Genomic DNA, 19,460 nt, shown 5'->3' with positions numbered 1-19,460 from the left:
AGGGTGGGGTAGCATTTTGCAGCCGGGCTGCAATGGCCAAGTATCTCGCAGCCTTTCGGCTTGTGCACGCCGGGGGATGCGGCTGCCCTGCTGAGACTGGAACCCATGGCGGAGGTGGGGAGGAGTCTGGATGAGGGTGGGGAGCCTCTGTCGGGGGCAAGGGGGGCATTTCTGTCTAGGCACTGACCGGCGCCCCCCACCCTCCATAGCGCCCCCAAGGCGGGCCTTGCTGGGCACCTTCCGGGGTGTGTCACGGCCCTCGGCGTCCCCGCCCCACCGTTGCCCTCCCCTCCCAGCGCGCTAGGTGGGGGGTCACCGCTCCGGGGCGCGCACAGCCGGGCCCACCCTGCGCTCCGTTTTTTCTGCGCAGTAACTCCTAAGGCGCCGGCTGGGCCCGGGCTCCGGCCTCCGCGCCCTCCTCAGGCCGGCCAGGCGTTAACTCACTCCCGCCTGCAGGGGCGGGGGCGGGCGGGCGCGGCGGCCAGGGCCTGCGTCCCCCTCCCGCGGCTCCGGGGAGGCCCGGCGGCCCGCCCACGAGAACGCGAGGAACCGCGGCAGAGCCCGGCCCGGCCCGCCTCCTCCCCCTCCCGGAGCCCCGCAGACCCCGGCCCCGGAGACGGCGCAGTTCCTCGCGGGGCCTCCTCCGGGCAGACAGAGGCTGGCGTCGGCGGCCCGGATCTTATCGCTGGCGCCGGGGCTGGGCCGGCCGGTCCCAGAGCACCTGGGGCCCGGGCCCGGTGCGCCGTGGGCGGGGAGGCCCGCGCGCTCCCGGGACGGCCACGTCGGCCGGCGGGGTGGGGGCCGCGGCCCTCGCGTGGAGCCAGGCCCTCGCCAGAGTGAGTCAGCCATCGCCTTGTTTGATGACACCCTGCCCAGGCCTCCGTGTGCGATAAAGCCCTTTTGAACTCGCCTGTTAGAGATGAAATATCACCTTCTAATTTGAACGGGCTTCCTTCCGTCACGCAGAAATAGCAACAGCCCCGGGGCTCCGAGATGGGATATCAGGTCTCCCTCCTGGCCTATTGGAGGTAGCCCGCCGGTCGGCCCGGATGAAAGGCGCAGAGGCTAGGGGACCTAGAAGCCGCTGCTCCCCACCCCGCCCTCCCGCAGGGGTATGGGACTTGGTGGGGGAGGGGAGCTGCCGAGCCGAGTGGGTCTGGAAGAGAAGGTCTCCAGCTCTGGGTGGGGGTAGCACCCCTCCGGCAAGGAAACAGCCAAACCAGACCCGCCTGTTGTGTGACTTTAGGGCTGTAGGGGTTTAGAGAGGAGTCTAAGGCCTAACAGAGGGGGAAGACAATGGCTGCCGGGCAGAGGGAGTAGGGGTAGTGTTTGCTGCAGGGAGGCAAGGAAGGTGGGCCAGGTCCTTTTTTTCCAAGGGGCGTGAAGCTGTTTTTGCAGCCTAAGGAGGGGTTCTAGGTAGAGGGTCTGAGGTTGATTTGAACTGCCTGGGTTCCACTACAATCTGGGTAGTTCAGTAGCTGGCTGATTTTGAGGCAGTCACTTAAGCTCCCTGTTCCTCAATTTCACATCTGTAAAAAGGGCTTGAAAATATCATCTGCTTCGTTGGATGACAGTTAAGCGATAACATAAGATAATGCAAGTTCTTTTACTGCCACACAAGCTGAGAGTGCACGTTAGTCGTAGCTCTGATTCCGGGCTGCTCCCTCCACCAGAAATAAACTGTCTAGGAGTCACCTTAGAAAAAGTAAAAGAAGCAGATACAAATTGACCTGGTGGGGTGATAGAAAGAGGAATTTCAGAGGCTCATTCTGTCTGTGCCCCAGCAACCTCGTCTGTAAGAGGGAATAATGTAGGACAGAGCCAGATAATCTCTGTGTGGTGAGTACACCCCTTAGGAAGTGGCAAGAAGATTCCTTATGGCAAGGAGTTTCACCATTGGATGCCAACATGATTCTCAGGATGGCTTTTGGGAGGCAGGACTGTGGAGGGGCTCAGCTTCAGGGACACAGGTCTGGTCACCATCACCCCTAGCCCAGGGATTTCCATGTCACCCTCTCTGAAGGGCCAGTCATCCTGGGTTCTGGGAGTTAGAAGGTACTGAGTTGGAGCAATGGGGAGGCACGAGGGAACTGAGTGAGAGAGAGACTAGAGGCTAGGACCGGGAAAGGCCGTCCTCTCCTGTGAGGTCTGCCTGCCTCAGAACACTGTAGCACAGTTCAACCTGCCCGAGCCAGCTCAGGAACCGAGCCAGCTCAGGAACCGGGAGGGAGGCTGCCCTGACATGCTTCCAGCTATGGGGGAGTGGGGGTGGGGGTGGGGGGAGGGGGCGGGATGAGGCTGTTTTCCAAAGGAGCAGACTGTGAGCCAAGGTGAGGCTTCTGGAACCTCCCTCACTGGAGGAGGATGTCCTGCTTCTAGGTTGGTCAGCTGGCTGCACAATGGGAAGCCCAGAGCATTCAGAAATCTAGGGGTTCGAGGGCCCAGGCCTTGGAGGGCTTTGGGTGAGCAGTAGTGATCCTTCTGTGTCATTGTCCCCCAGAAGATTTTCAGCTCTCAAGAAGCTCAGTGGGGGGTGGGCGTGGAAAAGTGGGGCAGCTGTATTCTCTTTCCTCCACTATAACCTCCTCTAAACCATAACTAGGTTGCACTCTGTGTGTTTACCAAAGTGATGCAGGGGAGCCTAGGACTCTGGGAGGCGAACTTGGGCCCAGCAAGCAGCTAGACCTGTTTTAGGACCCCCAGCGCCCCTTCCCAGGCTCTCTGAATGCCTCCTTCAAGACCCCCACCCCCATCAGCCAAGATGGAATTAGCCCCCTACAATTCAAGCCCAGCTATTTTTTCAAGAAAACAGTGTGGCTAAATCTGAACCTGCAGAGCCATCTGCATTGTCCCAAGGGCCGAATAGATGCAGGCTCAGTTGTCACATGCCATTTGAGGCTCTTCAGATGCCAGGTCCCTGGTCAGGGAGCAACTGAAGGTGTTCCAGTGGAGGCGGGGCTGGTCTGGGCCACCCCCATCCTCTCCCTGGCCCGGATGTGAGCCTCGCCCAGCTGCCCCACTCACACTCCCGGTCTCGGTCTCGTACAGGCCTCAGCTGCCCAGCCCTGGCCGAGCCCCACCCTGCACAGCTGCAGGTATTTTTAGTTGAATCCCTTTCCTAATCCAAGCTCCCTAGGGCTCTGCCCAGATTGTTCTTTATCTCCCTTGGCTCCCTACTGCAAATTGGAATGTGGGGCACCAAGAAGGAATGTGTCTCCTATAAAAATTAGAACTGTACCACTCTAATGTTTGCAGTTTCCTGGCTGGGGGGTGGGGGAAGTTGGAAAGAATGAATCGCTGACACATTTTTCTTTGGGTCTTTTTTGGCTTGCAGTGCCTGCATCTGCCTACAGCCCATCTCCAGGGGCCAATTACAGCCCAACTCCCTACACCCCCTCCCCTGCCCCCACCTACTCCCCCTCCCCTGCACCAGCCTATACCCCCTCACCTGCTCCCAGCTATAATCCAACCCCCTCGGCTGCCTACAGCGGGGGCCCTGCAGAGCATGCCAGCCGCCCGCCCTGGGTGACAGATGACAGCTTCTCCCAGAAGTTTGCCCCTGGAAAAAGTACCACCTCCATCAGCAAGCAGGCCCTGCCCCAGGGGTCCCCGGCCTTCTCAGGACCCCAAGTGCCACCTCTGGCCAGGGGCACCGTCCAGAGGGCTGAGCGTTTCCCAGCCAGCAGCCGGACTCCACTCTGCGGCCACTGCAACAGCATCATCCGGTAGGGTCCAGCTGTGCTCTGCTGCGGTGCTGGAAGGGTGGGGGTGTGGGGTGCTTGCCCCCAGGTTGAGAGCTGTGAGGGGTGTCCAGAAGGGCAGGTGTGGGGAGAAAGCGCCATGCAGGACTGCCCCTTGTCCATCTGGCTTGTCCTGTGGTCTGATCCTCTCTGAGCTTCGGCTTCTCCCCCTGTGGGACACCCACTTTCCCAGGGAGTTGGGAGGATACCAGAGGCGAGTGGGTGAAGCTCCCAGCACAGTGCCTGGTGCCAGGAGCTCCCCCTTGGGCTAAGGCTGGGCTCTGGGAATCATCGGTAAGTTTATTGGGCATGTTGCAAACTGGCTGGCACTGCTGGTTTTGACCCAGCTTTCCTGTAGGGTTGCTCCTGGATCTTTCCGCAGACAGGTCCGTGCTGCTTGGCGGTGAGATCTGCCACACTGAAAGGAAAACAAGTCATTTCACGCTAAGAAGCCAGGGATCATGGGTGGTGGTTGTGTTGAATACAGTATGTGTGTGTGTGTGTTTGTGTGGTATCCATATGTATATGTGAATATGCATTTTATTTTAAAATAATGTACATGGATTACAGAAAATACAGAGAAGTAAAAATCAAAACACAGAATTTTTCCTCAGAGTCCCCCTGTTAGCAGTTCCTAGTCTGGAACTAGACTACCCAGGTCTTTGCTTTTTTCAGTTTTTTGTTTTTTAACTTTTTTATTGTATAGTATAACATATATAGAAAGCAAAGAAATAAAAAAGCAATCGTTTTCAAAGCACTCTTTAACAAGTAGTTATAGGACAGATCCCAGAGTTTCTTAAGGGCTACCATATGATCCTCTCATATTTTTCCTTCTAGCTGCTCCAGAATATAGGAGGCTAGAGGGCGTAAATATTTTTTTCATCATCACGATAAAATTTTTTTCCTTCTTTTTTTTGTGAAAAATAACATATATACAAAAAAGCTATAAATTTCAAAGCACAGCACAACAGTTGGTTGTAGAACATATTACAGAGTTTGACATGGGTTACAATTTCACAATTTTAGATTTTTACTTCTAGCTGCTCTAAAATACTGGAGACTTAAAGCGATATCAATTTAATGATTCAGCATTCATATTCATTTGTTAAATCCTATCTTCTGTGTATAACTCCACCATCACCTTCTATCTTTTCTTCCCTCTCTTTAGGAGTATTTGTGCTATGGCCATTCTAAATTTTTCATATTAGAAGGGTCTGTCACTAATATGGGGTAGGGAGATGGAACTATCTGATGTTCTGGAGAGGCTGAGCTAGGTTTCAGGACTTATCTGGACCAGGGACTGATCTGGACGTTATAGGTTTCTGAAAAGTTACTGTAGTGCCTGGAACCCTTATGGAATCCTATATATCGCCCTAGGTGTTCTTTAGGATTGGCTGGAATGGTCCTGGTTGGAGGTTGGCAGCTTATGGTCGGTAGCAAGGTCTACCTGAAGCTTGCATAAGAGCAACCTCCAGAGTAGCCTCTCGACTCTATTTGAACTCTCTCTGCCACTGATATTTTTAAATTACATTTCTTCTCCCCCTTTTGGTCAGAATGGAATTGTTGTTCCCACACTACCAGGTCTGGATTCATCCCTGGGAGTCCTCTCCCATGTGGCCAGGGAGACTTTCACCCTTGAATGTCATGTCCCACATAGCGGGGAGGGCAACAATTTCAGTTGCAGAGTTGGGCTTAGAGAGACTGAGGCCACATCTGAGCAACAGCAGAGGTCCTCCAGAAGTAACTCTTAGGCATGCCTATAGGTAGTCTAAACTTCTCTGCTACCTACATAAGCTTCACAAGAGTAAGCCTCATGATCAAGGGCATGGCCTATTGATTTGGGTGTCCCTAAAGTTTGACACAGTATCAGGGGATTCCCTGATGGTAAGGTTTAATAGTTCCATAGTCTTTCTCCCCTCCCTCAGGGAACTTTGCCAATCCTTTTTTATTATCTGCTTAATGTAGTCTAGGATGGTCCCAGGCATTAAAATAATCTATACAGGAATAAAGTTCCTCTTTCTTATTCGGTACTTCCTGTGTTTCAGTTGTTCAAATGAGCTTAGACTACTGGGGTTTATATAGCAAGTTGCTTAACTTCTCTGTGCCTTAGTTTCCTTATCTGAAAAATGGGTATGACAACAGTATCCACTTCAAAGTTAATAAATCCAAAGGTCTTTGAGTAGCACCTGGCATGAAATAAGCACTGAGTAAATGTTAGCCGCTGCCATCATCATCATCATCATCATCGTCATCGTTCTTCTTGTAATTACCAGCAACCAACTGAGTGGATGTTCCATAATGCCTTTAACTAGTCACTTACTAGTGGATGCTTGAGTTTCTCTTTATTGTAAATGACCCAACAATGAACATCTTTTTGCATGGAGCTCTGTCTGAATTTCGCATTATTTCATTAGAATAGTCACAAAAGTCAGAGTTACTGGGTCAAAGTCTGAACATTGTTGAGGTTCTTGAAACATCTGAGCCCAAGCATTTGGAGCTGCCTTAGTAGCTGCTGTTCTTTGCCTCCACAGGGGCCCCTTTCTGGTAGCCATGGGCCGTTCCTGGCACCCAGAAGAGTTCAACTGTGCTTACTGCAAGACCTCCCTGGCAGACATGTGCTTCGTGGAGGAGCAGAGCAATGTCTACTGTGAGCGGTGTTATGAGCAGTTCTTTGCTCCCATCTGTGCCAAGTGCAACACCAAAATCATGGGAGTAAGTGGACAGTACCCTCTTCCTCTGACCCTTGTCTTTTCTCCCGACCTCATGTCCTCCCGCTAAACCCCTCCCCCAAGGTGATGGGGTGTGATCAAGAAGCCAAGAACTTGCTGCTAACAAAGAGGAATCAATTCTACCTCTATCCTAGAAGAGAGTTGGCTTGTCACCAATGGATTAGGGGACAAATGAACTTGAAGCGGGAGGGGATTACATGCCTCTGGCTACACAGTTTGAAGTGTCGTTGGAGCATCTGCAGAGCCTGCTCTTATCACTCGCCTATGTGTGGTTTTGATGCTAGATGCCCCTTTGGGAAAATGCCAGCATGCAGTACCTCTGTCCCAGGTTCGATCTGGAATTAAGTATCACAGCTCATATAAGCATCACCTAAGACCTGGCACCAGGCACACTGGATGTGTGAGAAACCCCTCCTTCTCCATGCCCAGGTCTCCCCTCAGTGCCTCTGAGGTCTGTTTCCTGTGGGCTCTCCTGCCATGTCCCCTGATAGAATATGCTGACACTGTTACTAGGGCCTGGGGCTGGGGAGGGCGGGGTGGGGAGGGTGTCAAGTCCAGCTCCTTCTCTCTCCTGGACCTTTCTGTCCTGAGCTGAGGCTCTTTCCCCCCAGGAAGTGATGCATGCCCTGAGACAGACGTGGCACACCACCTGCTTTGTCTGCGCAGCCTGCAAGAAGCCGTTTGGGAATAGCCTCTTCCACATGGAAGATGGGGAGCCCTACTGCGAGAAAGGTAGGCCCATGAGATGGCAGAGGGGCACCACCGCTAGGGATTGACGGTCCGTGATCTGGAAGAGTTGGGCAGGAAACAGGAAACTCCTGCCCACATCCATACATCTGACCAGTAGGGGGCTCCCTTTCTGGAGAAAGGGATTTTTTTTTTTTAATGACAGAATGATACTTTGATAATATTATACAAAGGAAGTTAACTGAACTATTCCCGTGCTCACTTGGTTACAGCTTTCCAAGGGGACGGAGTTCATAGTTTATTTTTACACACTGAGTCTTTGCTTCTTTCCCCACACCAAATATTATGTGGGTCAGAAGTTGATGTCTTAGAACTGTTTGGGAAACCTTTCATATTATGATTTGAGAACATAAGGTCTAGCCTGGAAAAGCCTCGGCTCTGGGCTTCGTGCTAAGTTCTCTGCCCGGCTCCAACTGGGGCTGCCTTTGTAGCACTGAGTGAGTTACTCCACCTCTCTGGGCCTCACTTTCCTCACCTGTACAAAGGGGACAATAACACCTCCCTTAAGAGCTGTGCTGAGGAATAGACCAGAGAGGGTGTGCAATGCAGCCCGAAATAAGGGAGGCTCCCTTCCCTTCTCCTATGGTAAGATCTCCCTGTCTGAATTCAGAATTTCTCTGTACCCCAAAATGCTATACGCATTACCTTAAAATGTGGCATAAATTATCCTGAATTCAGGAGACAAAGCAGACTGTTCGGGAGTTGGGAGTCCTGGCAGACTTACTTACTCCTCCACTCATCACCCACTTACTCCTGCACTCATCTGTCCATGCATTCATCTGCACAGACTGAGTTCAACACCAATTACATCCTCCTTTTTGTAGAATAAATGGAGAATATCAACTTGTTTTTCTTTCAGTGTATTAGGATGAGACCTGGACTGCCAAACTTTAAAACAAAGTAGCAATTCTCCAGATCATTTAGAATTAGTTTAAAGTAGAAGAATCAATCAGTGGACAAGACTAGACATTCCAGAAATAGATTCAAGCTATTATAAGAGCTTGATCTGAAAAATTAGAGGATAAACAACAGGAGAAGGAATTACTACTTAAAGGAATCATTTGAACAATTTCTCTGTCCATTTATCATTCATTTACCAAATGTGTTTTGAGCATATATTCTCTGCCAGTTCCCATGAATGGAATTAAGGATGGAGGTGAGCATCTTAGAGAAGGCCACAAAAATCTCAAGCTAATCCGTCGTCATGTAACATGCCGGCTCATAAATGGACAGTCAAGAGATGTTGAATGAATGAATGCGAATGGCAAGAAGACCAGGGTAAGCCCTCAGGAAGGCGAGCTCGTCTCTCTTGGTAAAGGATGAAAAAGTGGACTTCCCAGAAGGAAGGCCTGGCCAAAAGCGTTGCTGGGGTTCAAGTAGTGAAAGTAGGGAGGGTTTTCCAGGTCTAGAACCCGAATTATAAAAAGGCATGGAGATGTGGGAGAGAGCCCAGGTCACCTGCCGAACGATTGAGAATGATGAAAGGTAAGTGGGGTGTAGGGCTGGTTCTCACATGGAGAAGGGTTAACCTGTAGTCATGCTCCTCACCACACACATTTGCAGCTTCCTGCAGAGCTTAGACTGAATGGTGAATCTGCAGTAACTTTCTGAAGGAAACAAAATAATATATTCTTAACTCTGCTGAGGCAATGAATTCTGCCTAATAAAGAACTTAACTATGCTGTCAAGACAAGATTGATGGACTGGGAAACACAAGAGCATTTGCATGACAATCTATAATTAAACACAAAACCGGAAGCCATATATTGGAAAATATGTGCCTGAGATAGGGAGAACTTATCAAAGCTCAATGGCAAATAAGATAAGGAACTGGAGGCAACATAAGGTCATGGAAGTAGGATGAACTTTGGAATCCATAATGTCTGGCTCTGTCCCTTACCACCAACGTGGCAGACCCTCGCCAGCCATAGTTCCCTTGCCTTAAAAATGAGAATGACATGTGTTTGCAGAGGTGCTGTGAGGATTAGGCAAGATAAAATGGAAAAGCACTGAAACCAGCTTGGTACACAGGAGGCACTCAAATCAGAATTCCCTTCCCTTTTTTCATAGATTATACAAAATAAAGAACAACAAGTGTTTGTGTCAAGTTGTTCTCTTCCTTTATCTTATTTAATCCGTACATCAACCCCAGAGTCAGGTACTATAATTATTTCTAATAAACAAATGAGGAAATGGAGGCACTGAGAAGTGAGGCAACTTGCCCAGAGTTTGAAGAATTCCTTCACAGAGCTGGGATTGAGCCTAACTCACTCTTTCATCAGAGCCCCAGTTCATAACCCCCGTGGCATGCTGCCTCTCCCACGGTGGTCTGAGACCATGATCAGACATGCCTATGCGCAAAGAGATCTGGACATAAATCACCCTAAAAAAAAAGCCAGCTATAGCAGAGTTGTCCAGAGACAGAGACATGTCTGGAGGAATGAAGGCCTCGTAAAGGAGATTGAGCTTTTCTAGAGGAATATGGAAACGTTCTACCAGGAATAGAACCCCTGCTCCATGACCCAGAGACGACAGCTTATGTGGGGGAGCAGCACGGAACCAGGTTCTCTCTGTCTCCATGTTGGACTCTGGTCAGGCCCTGCGCTATTGGAACTTCAATTTTCTCATCCGTAAAAGGAAGGTAGAGACAGAGGGAAAGAGAGAGAGAGAGAGAGAGAGAGAGAAAAAGAAAAAAGATAGTAGTTCCTATCTCCAAGGGATTTTGTGAAGATTAAGTTCATTTGTTGATGTCCTGAGGGACTGATTCATCCTTCACTCATTCATTTCCCACGTATGTGTTGGGTACTGCCTATGTGCCAGGCTGATTGTGCCAGGAGTACAAAGAAAACTAAGGCATGGGCCTTGGCTCTGAGGTCCTTATAACTAATGCCATGTTTGGGGAAATGCTTGGCAAACTGTAAAGCATTATACAAATAATTATCCAAATATTTAGTGTTATAGCCTCTTTTATTTATACAAATATTCAGTGTTATAACCTTTACAGTGGTGGGGAGTGGGAAGATAGCCCAATAAAGTAGCTCAGATACTGTTTATAGTAGTAAAAATTTGGTATCAGTACAAATGCCCAATGACAGAAGAATGGCCAAGCAGGAAACATTCCATAACTTTTAAATGTTGGAGCCCTCATTCTTCCAAAATAGCACAGCTGTTGGGAAATGTGTCTGTGTGTGTCTCTTTCTCTGTCTTTTTTTTTTTTACTTTGGATTGGACTCTTTGGGCTCTAAGAGGTGACAGAGGCAATGGAGAAAACCACTCTGCAGAAAGCTGAAGCTAATGACAGTTCCAGAAAGCATTTGCAAATCAAACCAACATGAGGTGATGACTAAGTCTGTCTGTACAGTGTCCACGCAAATTGCTGGAAAAGGAAGAAATCAGTCATTGAACTGAACACTTCGTCTGCAAGATGACAACCAAATAGATCCCCCCCCCCCTACCCCCCGCTCCCTGATTTTCGATGTCGTCCTGGCCTTGGGTAGATGTGAAGGGATGCCCCCTGCTGCTGGCCGGGGTGGTTGGTCCTTACTTCTACCTTTCGTTTCAGACTACATCAACCTGTTCAGTACCAAGTGCCACGGCTGCGATTTCCCCGTGGAGGCTGGTGACAAGTTTATCGAAGCCCTGGGGCACACCTGGCATGACACCTGCTTCATTTGTGCAGTATGTGTTTGAGTCTGGGATTCTGATTTCCCTGAGAAGGGGGAAGGAGGGACCAGGTGGGGCCAGGAGACCAACCCTTCCATCCCTTTTAAAGCTGGCAAATAACATGCGGCATTGATATAACACAGTAGAACACAGTTTTATTTTTGGTAATTACTCATAAACCAATGAGGCTTAGTTACTCTCAGTTTCCTTAATGACAGTAGAGTGTCCACTGATCTGGCAAACCAGCAGTTATACCTCCAGCACTGATCTCAGTGAATTATATTTGGATTTAAAAGAGGGGTGGCTGACATCCATGGGTATAGGCGAGCTTTATATATAATGAGGTGATTTGAGGATTTTTCTCCCAATTTTTCACCGTGAAACCTAAATTGGAGGTGATTGACTAAATCCTATGAAAAGCTAAGTTAGGGCTTCTCTTGAGAGAAACTTTAGAAAGTAGGACTGAGCATCATTTCATTTCCCTAAATGGTCCTGTTCTTGATACACAGCTACCAAGAGATGAACCCTAGATCAACTATTAGCCTTGTGTAGTTTATTTCTGCTGAATTCCCATGCCATTTTTTGCCATGAGATAAGCATTTTCCTTCCAAGGACTTTGGGTTGGAGAGGGGACCTGACCGTGGGCTTACCAACGTTTAGACACCACATTAGAAGTAAGAAGCAATCATCCCTAATAAAAAGGCCTGTAACAGGAATCTTCAATTAATTAAACTTTATTTGGAAAAATTATTGTGCTCCCACTATTATTATTATTATTTTAGGAGATTCGCTCAGCATAAAATCCTGGGAATGTGATAAATGCTCATGCAATTTAAGCCTGAATAATTATCTATAGACTTAGACCATTGAACAACCCTAGTCCTACAGTTTACTGGAATATACTTTAGATCATAGCTTTCATGTAAGGATGACCTTGTGGGGTACATCATGTTCACTCTGATTTTCCAACTCTTTGAACTTTCTCTATTTGCCTTTAAGGGTCCTTTAAATACACTGGGGCCTCTCCCTCTAAAAAGGTGCAAATGCACTGGCTTTGGGGTTGTCCCCTGCAGAGCCATGGCTCAGGAAGGCCCAGCATAGGGCACTGACCCTTACATTCAAGCCTCAGCTTGTCTGACCCCAAGATGGTACCTGCAAGTCTGGTATCTTGCCTTCCAGAAGGATCCAAGAGCCTCGGAGGCCCAGGGAAGAAAGAGGCAGAAGGCCTGGTCCTCTGAGGGTATGCTAATAGGAGCTTTGTAGGACTTGAAGAAGGGACCATGCTCCACTGAGAGTCCCTCTAGCACAAGTCCTAGAAAAGACCAGAAGCGACAGTACACATTGGGATGGTTCTGGCTGATGTTACTGATCAGTTACAGAGAATTAAGTCCAGACATAAGACTGCCCCAAGGATCTGCCCAAAGAAACTGGGCACATCTGTCCTTTGGAGAAGCAGCATGGCGCATTATCAGGTCTTATCCCAAACTAGCCCCGGGGGTACTCACTGTCCCATGCAGATGTCATAAAATGTAGTGTCATTTTACCATTTGGAAGACTTGGAGGAATTTTCTGTCCTCTTTCTATTTCCAAATCACTTTTAATAAGCCTATATTATTCTATAATAAACATAAAAGCTGCAAAGAAAGGAGGACCAGACTAGCTCTCCTAGTTGATGTGCTGTTTGCCCTGCAGTTAATTCTCTGGATAGCACATACTTTAGACTAATTCAATTGACCAAATATTCTTTGAGTGTGGGAGTGCAAGAGTATCTCAGAGCAATTCTTCACCTTCAAGGAATTGAGAGTCTTCATAGGAAAACAAAGCTAAAATGTACAAGCAATTAAAGAACAGAACAAGATGGTATCCTAAAGTCCGAAGCACAAAAATTAGAGCCTGGAAGCCTGAGCAGGGCAGCATGGGTCAGGGTGAGAGTGGCACTCCTGTCTGGCTGTGCCGCTTGAATTCCATGGGAAAGAATTTGAGTCCTACCTCAATGGGAAAAAGTTGTCTTCCTGGCCCCTCTGTTCCTCTAACTCCACTTGGTTTCTAGCCCTTCCCCATAGGTGTGGGTACCAGGAGAGGTGGACAGTCATATAACTTTTGCAGGCAGTCCTAGGGGCTTTTCATTGCCCCCCACTCTGCTGATCCTGGTCATCATTGCCCAGGGCCACCACTCATCCACAGCCAGGCCCTGTGCCACTGGGACCACCAAGCTGAGAGGTCAGGCCATCCTTGCTGTGCCCCTGCCACGAAGCCTCTACCATGAAGCCACCTTATGTCCCAACTGTAGTCTCCTGATCCAAGACGCTGAACACCACTTCTCTTTGAGGGTCCCTGCTCTCAGCCCCATCTTACCAATGAGCCATTTCCGAGGGTTGGTGCCTTCCTCTCTCTATTCACCATCTCAGCCTGCCTTATTCCAAAGTTCTTGCAGGCAGCCAGCACTGTCCTTGCCTAGGCGCTATCTCAAGTGTTGACAGGCAACTCCTTGCCAACTCACTCCAGAGTTGCTTATCTGTTTCCTCCAAAACCCATTATTACCTGTTATACTTTGGGTGCCATGTTGAACTTGTCTGCAGAAATTCAGTGCCAACACCAGGCAGGGAGGCCACTATAAACCCTGCATATGGGATGTTTTCAGGGACTCTTGTCAGGTTGTTGGCTTGTCAGGTTATGGGGCCCTTTGATAGCCCCATGCAATTCCAAGTATAACCTTCCCAACTGTGGGCCATCAGGACCTTGTACACAGTGCCACCATAATGACACTTTCCTTCTCAGCCCTCTTGAAATGAACACATGCTCCCGGACTCAAACATAGCTCAAATGGGTGGTTTCTCCATCCCATGGGAACTCCCTGCACTTCTTCTGTAGACATTGTCCTGGGTGTGACCCCCCAATTCTGTCTCCCTCGTAGTGCTCCTCAGTGTCCTTGCTGAGGCTGGGCCCACCCAAGCCAATCTGACTTCCCAGCTGACCCCAACATATTATCACATTACCCCCACCCTAACCCTAACTCTAACTCTCCCAGGGCCCAGCCTACATGTTTCTAGTCCAAGGAACTCATGGGGCTAACTCTGACCAAATCCTTAAGGCTGGAAAAATTTCAACTAGATATGTTCCCTTTGCTGTAGGTTGTGGGAAAATTAGCATGGAATTGGAACCTTACAGATCTCACATGGATTTCATCTCCAAAGCTTACTGGATCTGTGAATTAAGCCAAGACCCTAGGGCTCTCTGAGCCTCCAACCATCATTTGTGAAATGGGGAAAAATCATACGTATTCCACAAGGTTTTATAAAAATTAAATAAAATTGTCTGACCCATGGTTGCCTCAAAAAATAGCAATTAGTTCCCTTTTTTTCTGTGATCTGTCTCCATCCTCAAACAGAACTCCTAACTTATCATCAAAAGAGTATGTAATTTTGTCTCCTTTTTTACTTTTTATTTTTTAAATCAAACACTTTATTTCCATATAGCAAGCGCAAAACTCTCTCCAACACTTTAGGTCTCCTTTTTTTTTTTCTCAATTATTTCCCTGCATATTCTTTTCTATATCCTTTGTTTTTCAGGGTGGCATTGTATTACATTGAAAAAAATGCAGCATAAAATTTATTTCATCACTCCCCTATAGAGAGAAATTTCCATTTTCAGTTTTTAATTGTTAGATGTAATTCTACTTATCATCCTGCTAACATCCATTGCTTTTGTGTTCTATTGAATTATTTCTCTAGATAAAATTGTCTAGATGGGCATTACTGGACTACATCTTTATGTCCCTGTTAAGTCTTGCCACACTCCCCTGTGAAAGGCAGAACCTGTCACCAGTGACCCCAGCGGTGCATAGAAAGGCCCAAAATGATTCCTCATGGCCATCCTGACTTTTGGTTGATTACTATCCATCCCCTCCCCGCCCCCCCCCCCCCCCCCCCCCCCCCCCACTTTTAGCTAGAGGCATGTCAGGTTAAAGGTGACAAGCCATTGCATTTTTTGGCTTTATTTATTTTCCCAGATTGATAGGTGTCTAGTGGTATCTCACAGAGTTTAAATGTCTTTTTCTTCAGTTATTAGTAAGAGCAACCCTGTCTGTTGTGTTTGTTGGTTTTCTAGTGGTATTTCTACAGATGTTGCTTGTCCCTGTGGGTATGCACTTGTGAGAGTGTATTGGCTCCTTCTATCTTTTCAATAGAACCAATGGCTCATCTTCATTGTGCTTATTTTCTCCATTCAATTAAATTTAATTCATTGGATTTAATTTAAAATTAATTTTTGTTTTATTCTGTGATCCTCTTCAGAAGGCTTTATGTTTTCATCGTCCAATCTATCTCCTCTGCTCCAGGCTGTAGGGACTTGTAGTGGGGAGAATGGACTGTGGTGGCACGTGGCAGTGTTTTTGCTTCCTGGGTGACAAAAACCCCGCCTTCCCTGGCCGCAGTCCCTTTTGCACATGTTCCCCCCTGCTGCCGAGGCTTGCAAGGCCCTGTCTCACACCCGTGTGTTCTCTGCCCCAGGTCTGCCACGTGAATCTGGAGGGGCAGCCGTTCTACTCAAAGAAGGACAAACCCCTGTGCAAGAAGCACGCGCACGCTGTCAACGTGTAGGGGCCCGGGCCCTCAGTGCAGACAAGGTCTGGTCGCTGCTCCTGCTGCTGGCAATGAAGGATTCGTGGAGGCTGATGTTTCTTTTTGAGGGAAAGGGGGAAGGCAGGAAGCGCTTGAGTCCTTTTGAAGTATAATTTTAGTCCTTTCTTCTGTACACATATCATGTCTTTGCATAGTTCAGACTAGAAGCCAAATGAAGAGTCTAAACCAAGCTAGTAATTAATCCAAGACTGGAATTGTACTTCAAACGTTTAGGACAGAATTCCAAGAACTCAGAAAGTAAAAACCAAAAAGTAACTTTCCCAAAGCGATACACTTCCCGGGGGTCACCAGCATCGTGGCCGAGGTTATGGAGTATCTGGAACGTTCTGTGGAGCCTTTTAGACCTTTCCTCTGGCAAACAACGTGAGGTGCCAGACAGTTCTCGCTGCGGGGTATTTTTAGAGCCGTAGCTGAGAGCTTGTTAGCTAAGACCGATCGGGCCTCCTCGCCAAAAAAGGAAGTGTTATTCCATTACCAGTGTGATGGGGCTACCTCTGCACATCAGGCTTTAGACCTTCAGTTGAACAGACTCGGAACATACTATAGGGAGCCTAGACATGGGAAAAGAATTTAGGGCTGAAGACAGCGAGCCACTTGTCTTCTGAGGCCACTGGGCGATCGAGGAAGGGGCTCCAGGAAGGGCTCCGGTGACAAAGCAGACAACTGAGAAAAGGTGGGCCCTTCAGCTGCCCTCTTTCAGTTCCAAACATCCAGTCTTCCCAGAGGCTTAGCTCCTTTTTGAATTGTGCTGGGAAAGTGGAATTGGATTTTTCCAGTTTTGCTTTGCAGTGTGTGAAGGGAGATTTTTAAGAAGACTCTGGTTTGTGTTTGGCTTTTGTTTTTTTTTTTTTAGCTTTAAGAGGTTCATCAGCATAAATGTCCAGTCTTGTGCATGTATTCCACCCCTCCCCCATCCTAAGACTGCTCACTTGGGAAGTCTTTCTCAGCACCCCTGCCCCAACCCCTAGGGCCCCAACATGCTTGGTGACTTTTGGAAAAGAACAGAGAGAAGGTGTCTGAAAGAGGAGGGCAGAATGGACTAAGAGTGTGCCCAAATTCTGCTTAGGGAAGAGGAGAGTGACTTCCTGCCAACCTCAGTGAAGACAGATGGGTTGGCAGAGCCTCTGCTCACATTCCTTTACATGCAGCACGCCTGTTGTGTACATGTGTGTTGACTGCTGGAAGGAAAAGATGGCCTGATGGGTTCTCAGTAGCCATTTCGGCCAATATTTTGAAAAAGTATGAGCTGAGTTGGTCTAGCAAGTATTTAAGTATTTATTGAAATAGACTTGGAATTTTAAACTTCTTTATAATGTTAGTGATAGTTTCTAAGTAAGGCAAGCATTTTAGAGCTGTTTGGTGATAAAGAGAGAAGCTTACCTTCTGAGACTAGAAATAGTATGTATGGTCTCTTTCCTTTTTAAGAGGCCCTATTATTCTGCTTACTGGAAATGACATTGAAGTAGGCAGTTTGAGAAGATGTTTCTCATTCAAGCACAAAATTCTGGCATTCTTCATCTCACTGCTACTCTCACCTCACTCTCATTTTGGAATTTCTCTTTGCATGTTTGAAATGTTTTATGGGAATGCATGAGGACTCTCTTTCTTCTGAGAACTGAGGCATCAGGGAGGGGGCTGCTATCTTACCTGTACCTGCCTCTTCCTGAGGGAAAATGAAGCAGTCCACAGTGTCCCCAGCAGGAGGTCTGTGTTTGTGTCCGAGGTGAAATCACCGTCCTCCCTCAGAGAGCACCAGGAAGGGACATCAACCCTTTGATCACAGGTTGCTTTTTTTTTTTTTTACCTTTGGTGCGGTGAGAAAGTGAATGTCAAGGGCCAAGCAGAGTGAAATTCATTTACTGGAGTGCCTGGAGAGTTTTTGGGAGTTACAAACAAGTACCTTAGAGCATTGTGTTATTTTTGGAAAATTCAAATATGCAGGTACAGGACGTTGCTGGCTGTACAGAAAAGCTGTAAACAGGTTTTCTCCAAAAAAGAACATCTATTAATTTATCAGGACTGGTCTCAGGGAAAGGAAAACAAACAAACAAAAACAACCAGTTCCTGAGAGCTAAGTTCCCTAAATCTCTTTTTAAAGGTTTTATACACACGCGCGCGCAAACACACACACACACACACAAACACATATGCTCGTGCACGCATGCACACACCTGTGTGTATGGTATCTCAGAGGTGAATGTCATTAAAACAAAATCAGATTTTCTCCGTCTCGGATATAGTATAAATTCTGGGGACTCTCTTATTTACAAAAAAGAAAAAAAAAAAAGAAAATAGACCCAAAAAAACCACTTTAAAGGTAGTCAGAAAAGGAAGTAGTTTTGAGTGTGGTTCCTTAGGTATGGAAAGCCTGGCATTGTGTCAAGAGTAAGGTTGTATTTGTTCCCAGTTAATGCCATGAATGTCCCACAGCACCAACACATTTTTTGATAGTTGATGGTGAGGAATATACTTTGGATCTACAGTTTTTGTCTCCTCATTGTAGAGCTTTAATTTAGCATTTATAAACATTAACTTTTTGCAACTGAGTGGCTTACGTGTGCAGTGTTTGGGTCAGGAATCTAGCTTTTATAATGTTAACTTTTCAGCCCAGGTACTTTTGATTTGGGAATTTTTTTTTTTTTTTCCAAATGAAGATTTCAGAAGTGCAATGTAGTGTATCAATGGTGTGCACAGAATATTTTGCATGTTTTGTTTTATTTTATTTTTTTGGCCCGTGTGAATTCTGCTTTTTAGCAAAATAAAACCCCAAAGAGGATGTGCAAATACAGATTTTTTTGTGTAAAGTTTTTTCACATGCACCACAAGTAGATTATTTCTGTAGGACTGTAAATAAAAGTTTAAGACAAAGCAAAATGCACTTTAGAGAAGGAACATATAGACTCTCTTGCTCTGATAGGTGTTTGTGGCTCAGCAGTGGCTTAGTTACCTAGTTTAAACAGATGAGAGCATGTGGGTAATCCTAATGTTTTTCATAAAAGGTGAATTTCATACCAGATGAATAATAAACTGAAGACCAGGCTTTGCCTTGTATTGTTTGAAAGTTTATTTATTTAGTATTTTTTGATCAAATATTTCAGTTTTACTTATTTTGCTCTAAATGGCTTCATTTCTAAAAAATTGTTATACTTCCTTCTATGTCTTTCATTTTGAAATAAGCTTAGAGAAAAATCCTCTCAAGGTATTTAAAAAAAATAGCGAGGACTCTACTGAGGGTACTATGCTTTTAAGAAACAATACATTCTTTTTCAAGGCATTAACTTAAAAAGGAAGGGCAAACTTTCATGATATATTTGATTTTTAAGCACTCGAATCAGATTTTAGAAAAGCTGCATAATTATTAATAATAAAAGCTCATTATTTAGTAGTTGCTATTGCAATTTTTAAATAGATGATGGAGGGAAAAAGGCTCATAGAGTTAGCACATTTAGAGTTGAAAGGAATCTATGCAGTAATCTGGGCATTTTCCTAGGAGAAAACTGATGCCCAGAAAGGGGAAGTAGCTTCCCCAACATATACCTAGCCAGCCTGGGAGGCAGCTGGGTGCTACGGAGTAAACATGGACTTTGACATGATAAGACCAGGTTTAAATAGAGGCTCTGCCACCTGAGTTGTCTCAAGAGGGTCTCTCTAAGCCTGCTCATCTACCTGAAAATGAAGGTAATCTGCCTCAATGGGATATTTTGAGAACCAAATGTATTAACTCAGGCAGGCAATGGTGGCTCAGTGGCAGAGTTCTTGGCTGCCATGCAGGAGACCCGAGTTCGATTCCCCAATGTCTGCCTATGTTAAAAAAAAAAAAAAAGTGCGCTAACTCACTAACTTTTGGAAGAAATATAAGTGTTGGTCGTTATTATGACAGTAGAGTGGGATCAGAACCCAAGACTTTCAACTCTGATTTCATATTCTTAACTCTTCCAATC

At 46.8% G+C, this 19,460-nt stretch overlaps 1 protein-coding gene across 5 annotated transcripts in view; it reads left to right on the top strand.

Moving 5' to 3' along the window:
• The window catches only part of LDB3 (LIM domain binding 3), a 56,545-nt gene extending 38,238 nt beyond the window's left edge, over window positions 1–18,307 (top strand). For all 5 annotated transcript variants that reach the window (XM_077124694.1, XM_077124693.1, XM_077124691.1 and 2 more), the window contains 5 exons: window positions 3,335–3,725; window positions 6,272–6,452; window positions 7,081–7,201; window positions 10,779–10,894; window positions 15,388–18,307. In XM_077124694.1, the coding sequence (XP_076980809.1) occupies window positions 3,335–3,725; window positions 6,272–6,452; window positions 7,081–7,201; window positions 10,779–10,894; window positions 15,388–15,477 (899 nt within the window). In that variant the 3' untranslated portion in view covers window positions 15,478–18,307. The remainder of the gene's footprint in view (window positions 1–3,334; window positions 3,726–6,271; window positions 6,453–7,080; window positions 7,202–10,778; window positions 10,895–15,387) is intronic.
• Window positions 18,308–19,460: the final 1,153 nt, after the last annotated feature.

Source organism: Tamandua tetradactyla, chromosome 13 (genome assembly GCF_023851605.1).
Source record: "Tamandua tetradactyla isolate mTamTet1 chromosome 13, mTamTet1.pri, whole genome shotgun sequence".
Classification (NCBI taxonomy): domain Eukaryota; kingdom Metazoa; phylum Chordata; class Mammalia; order Pilosa; family Myrmecophagidae; genus Tamandua; species Tamandua tetradactyla.
The sequence above is the reverse complement of the archived record's forward strand: the minus strand, read 5'-3'. Positions and strand labels throughout refer to the sequence as shown.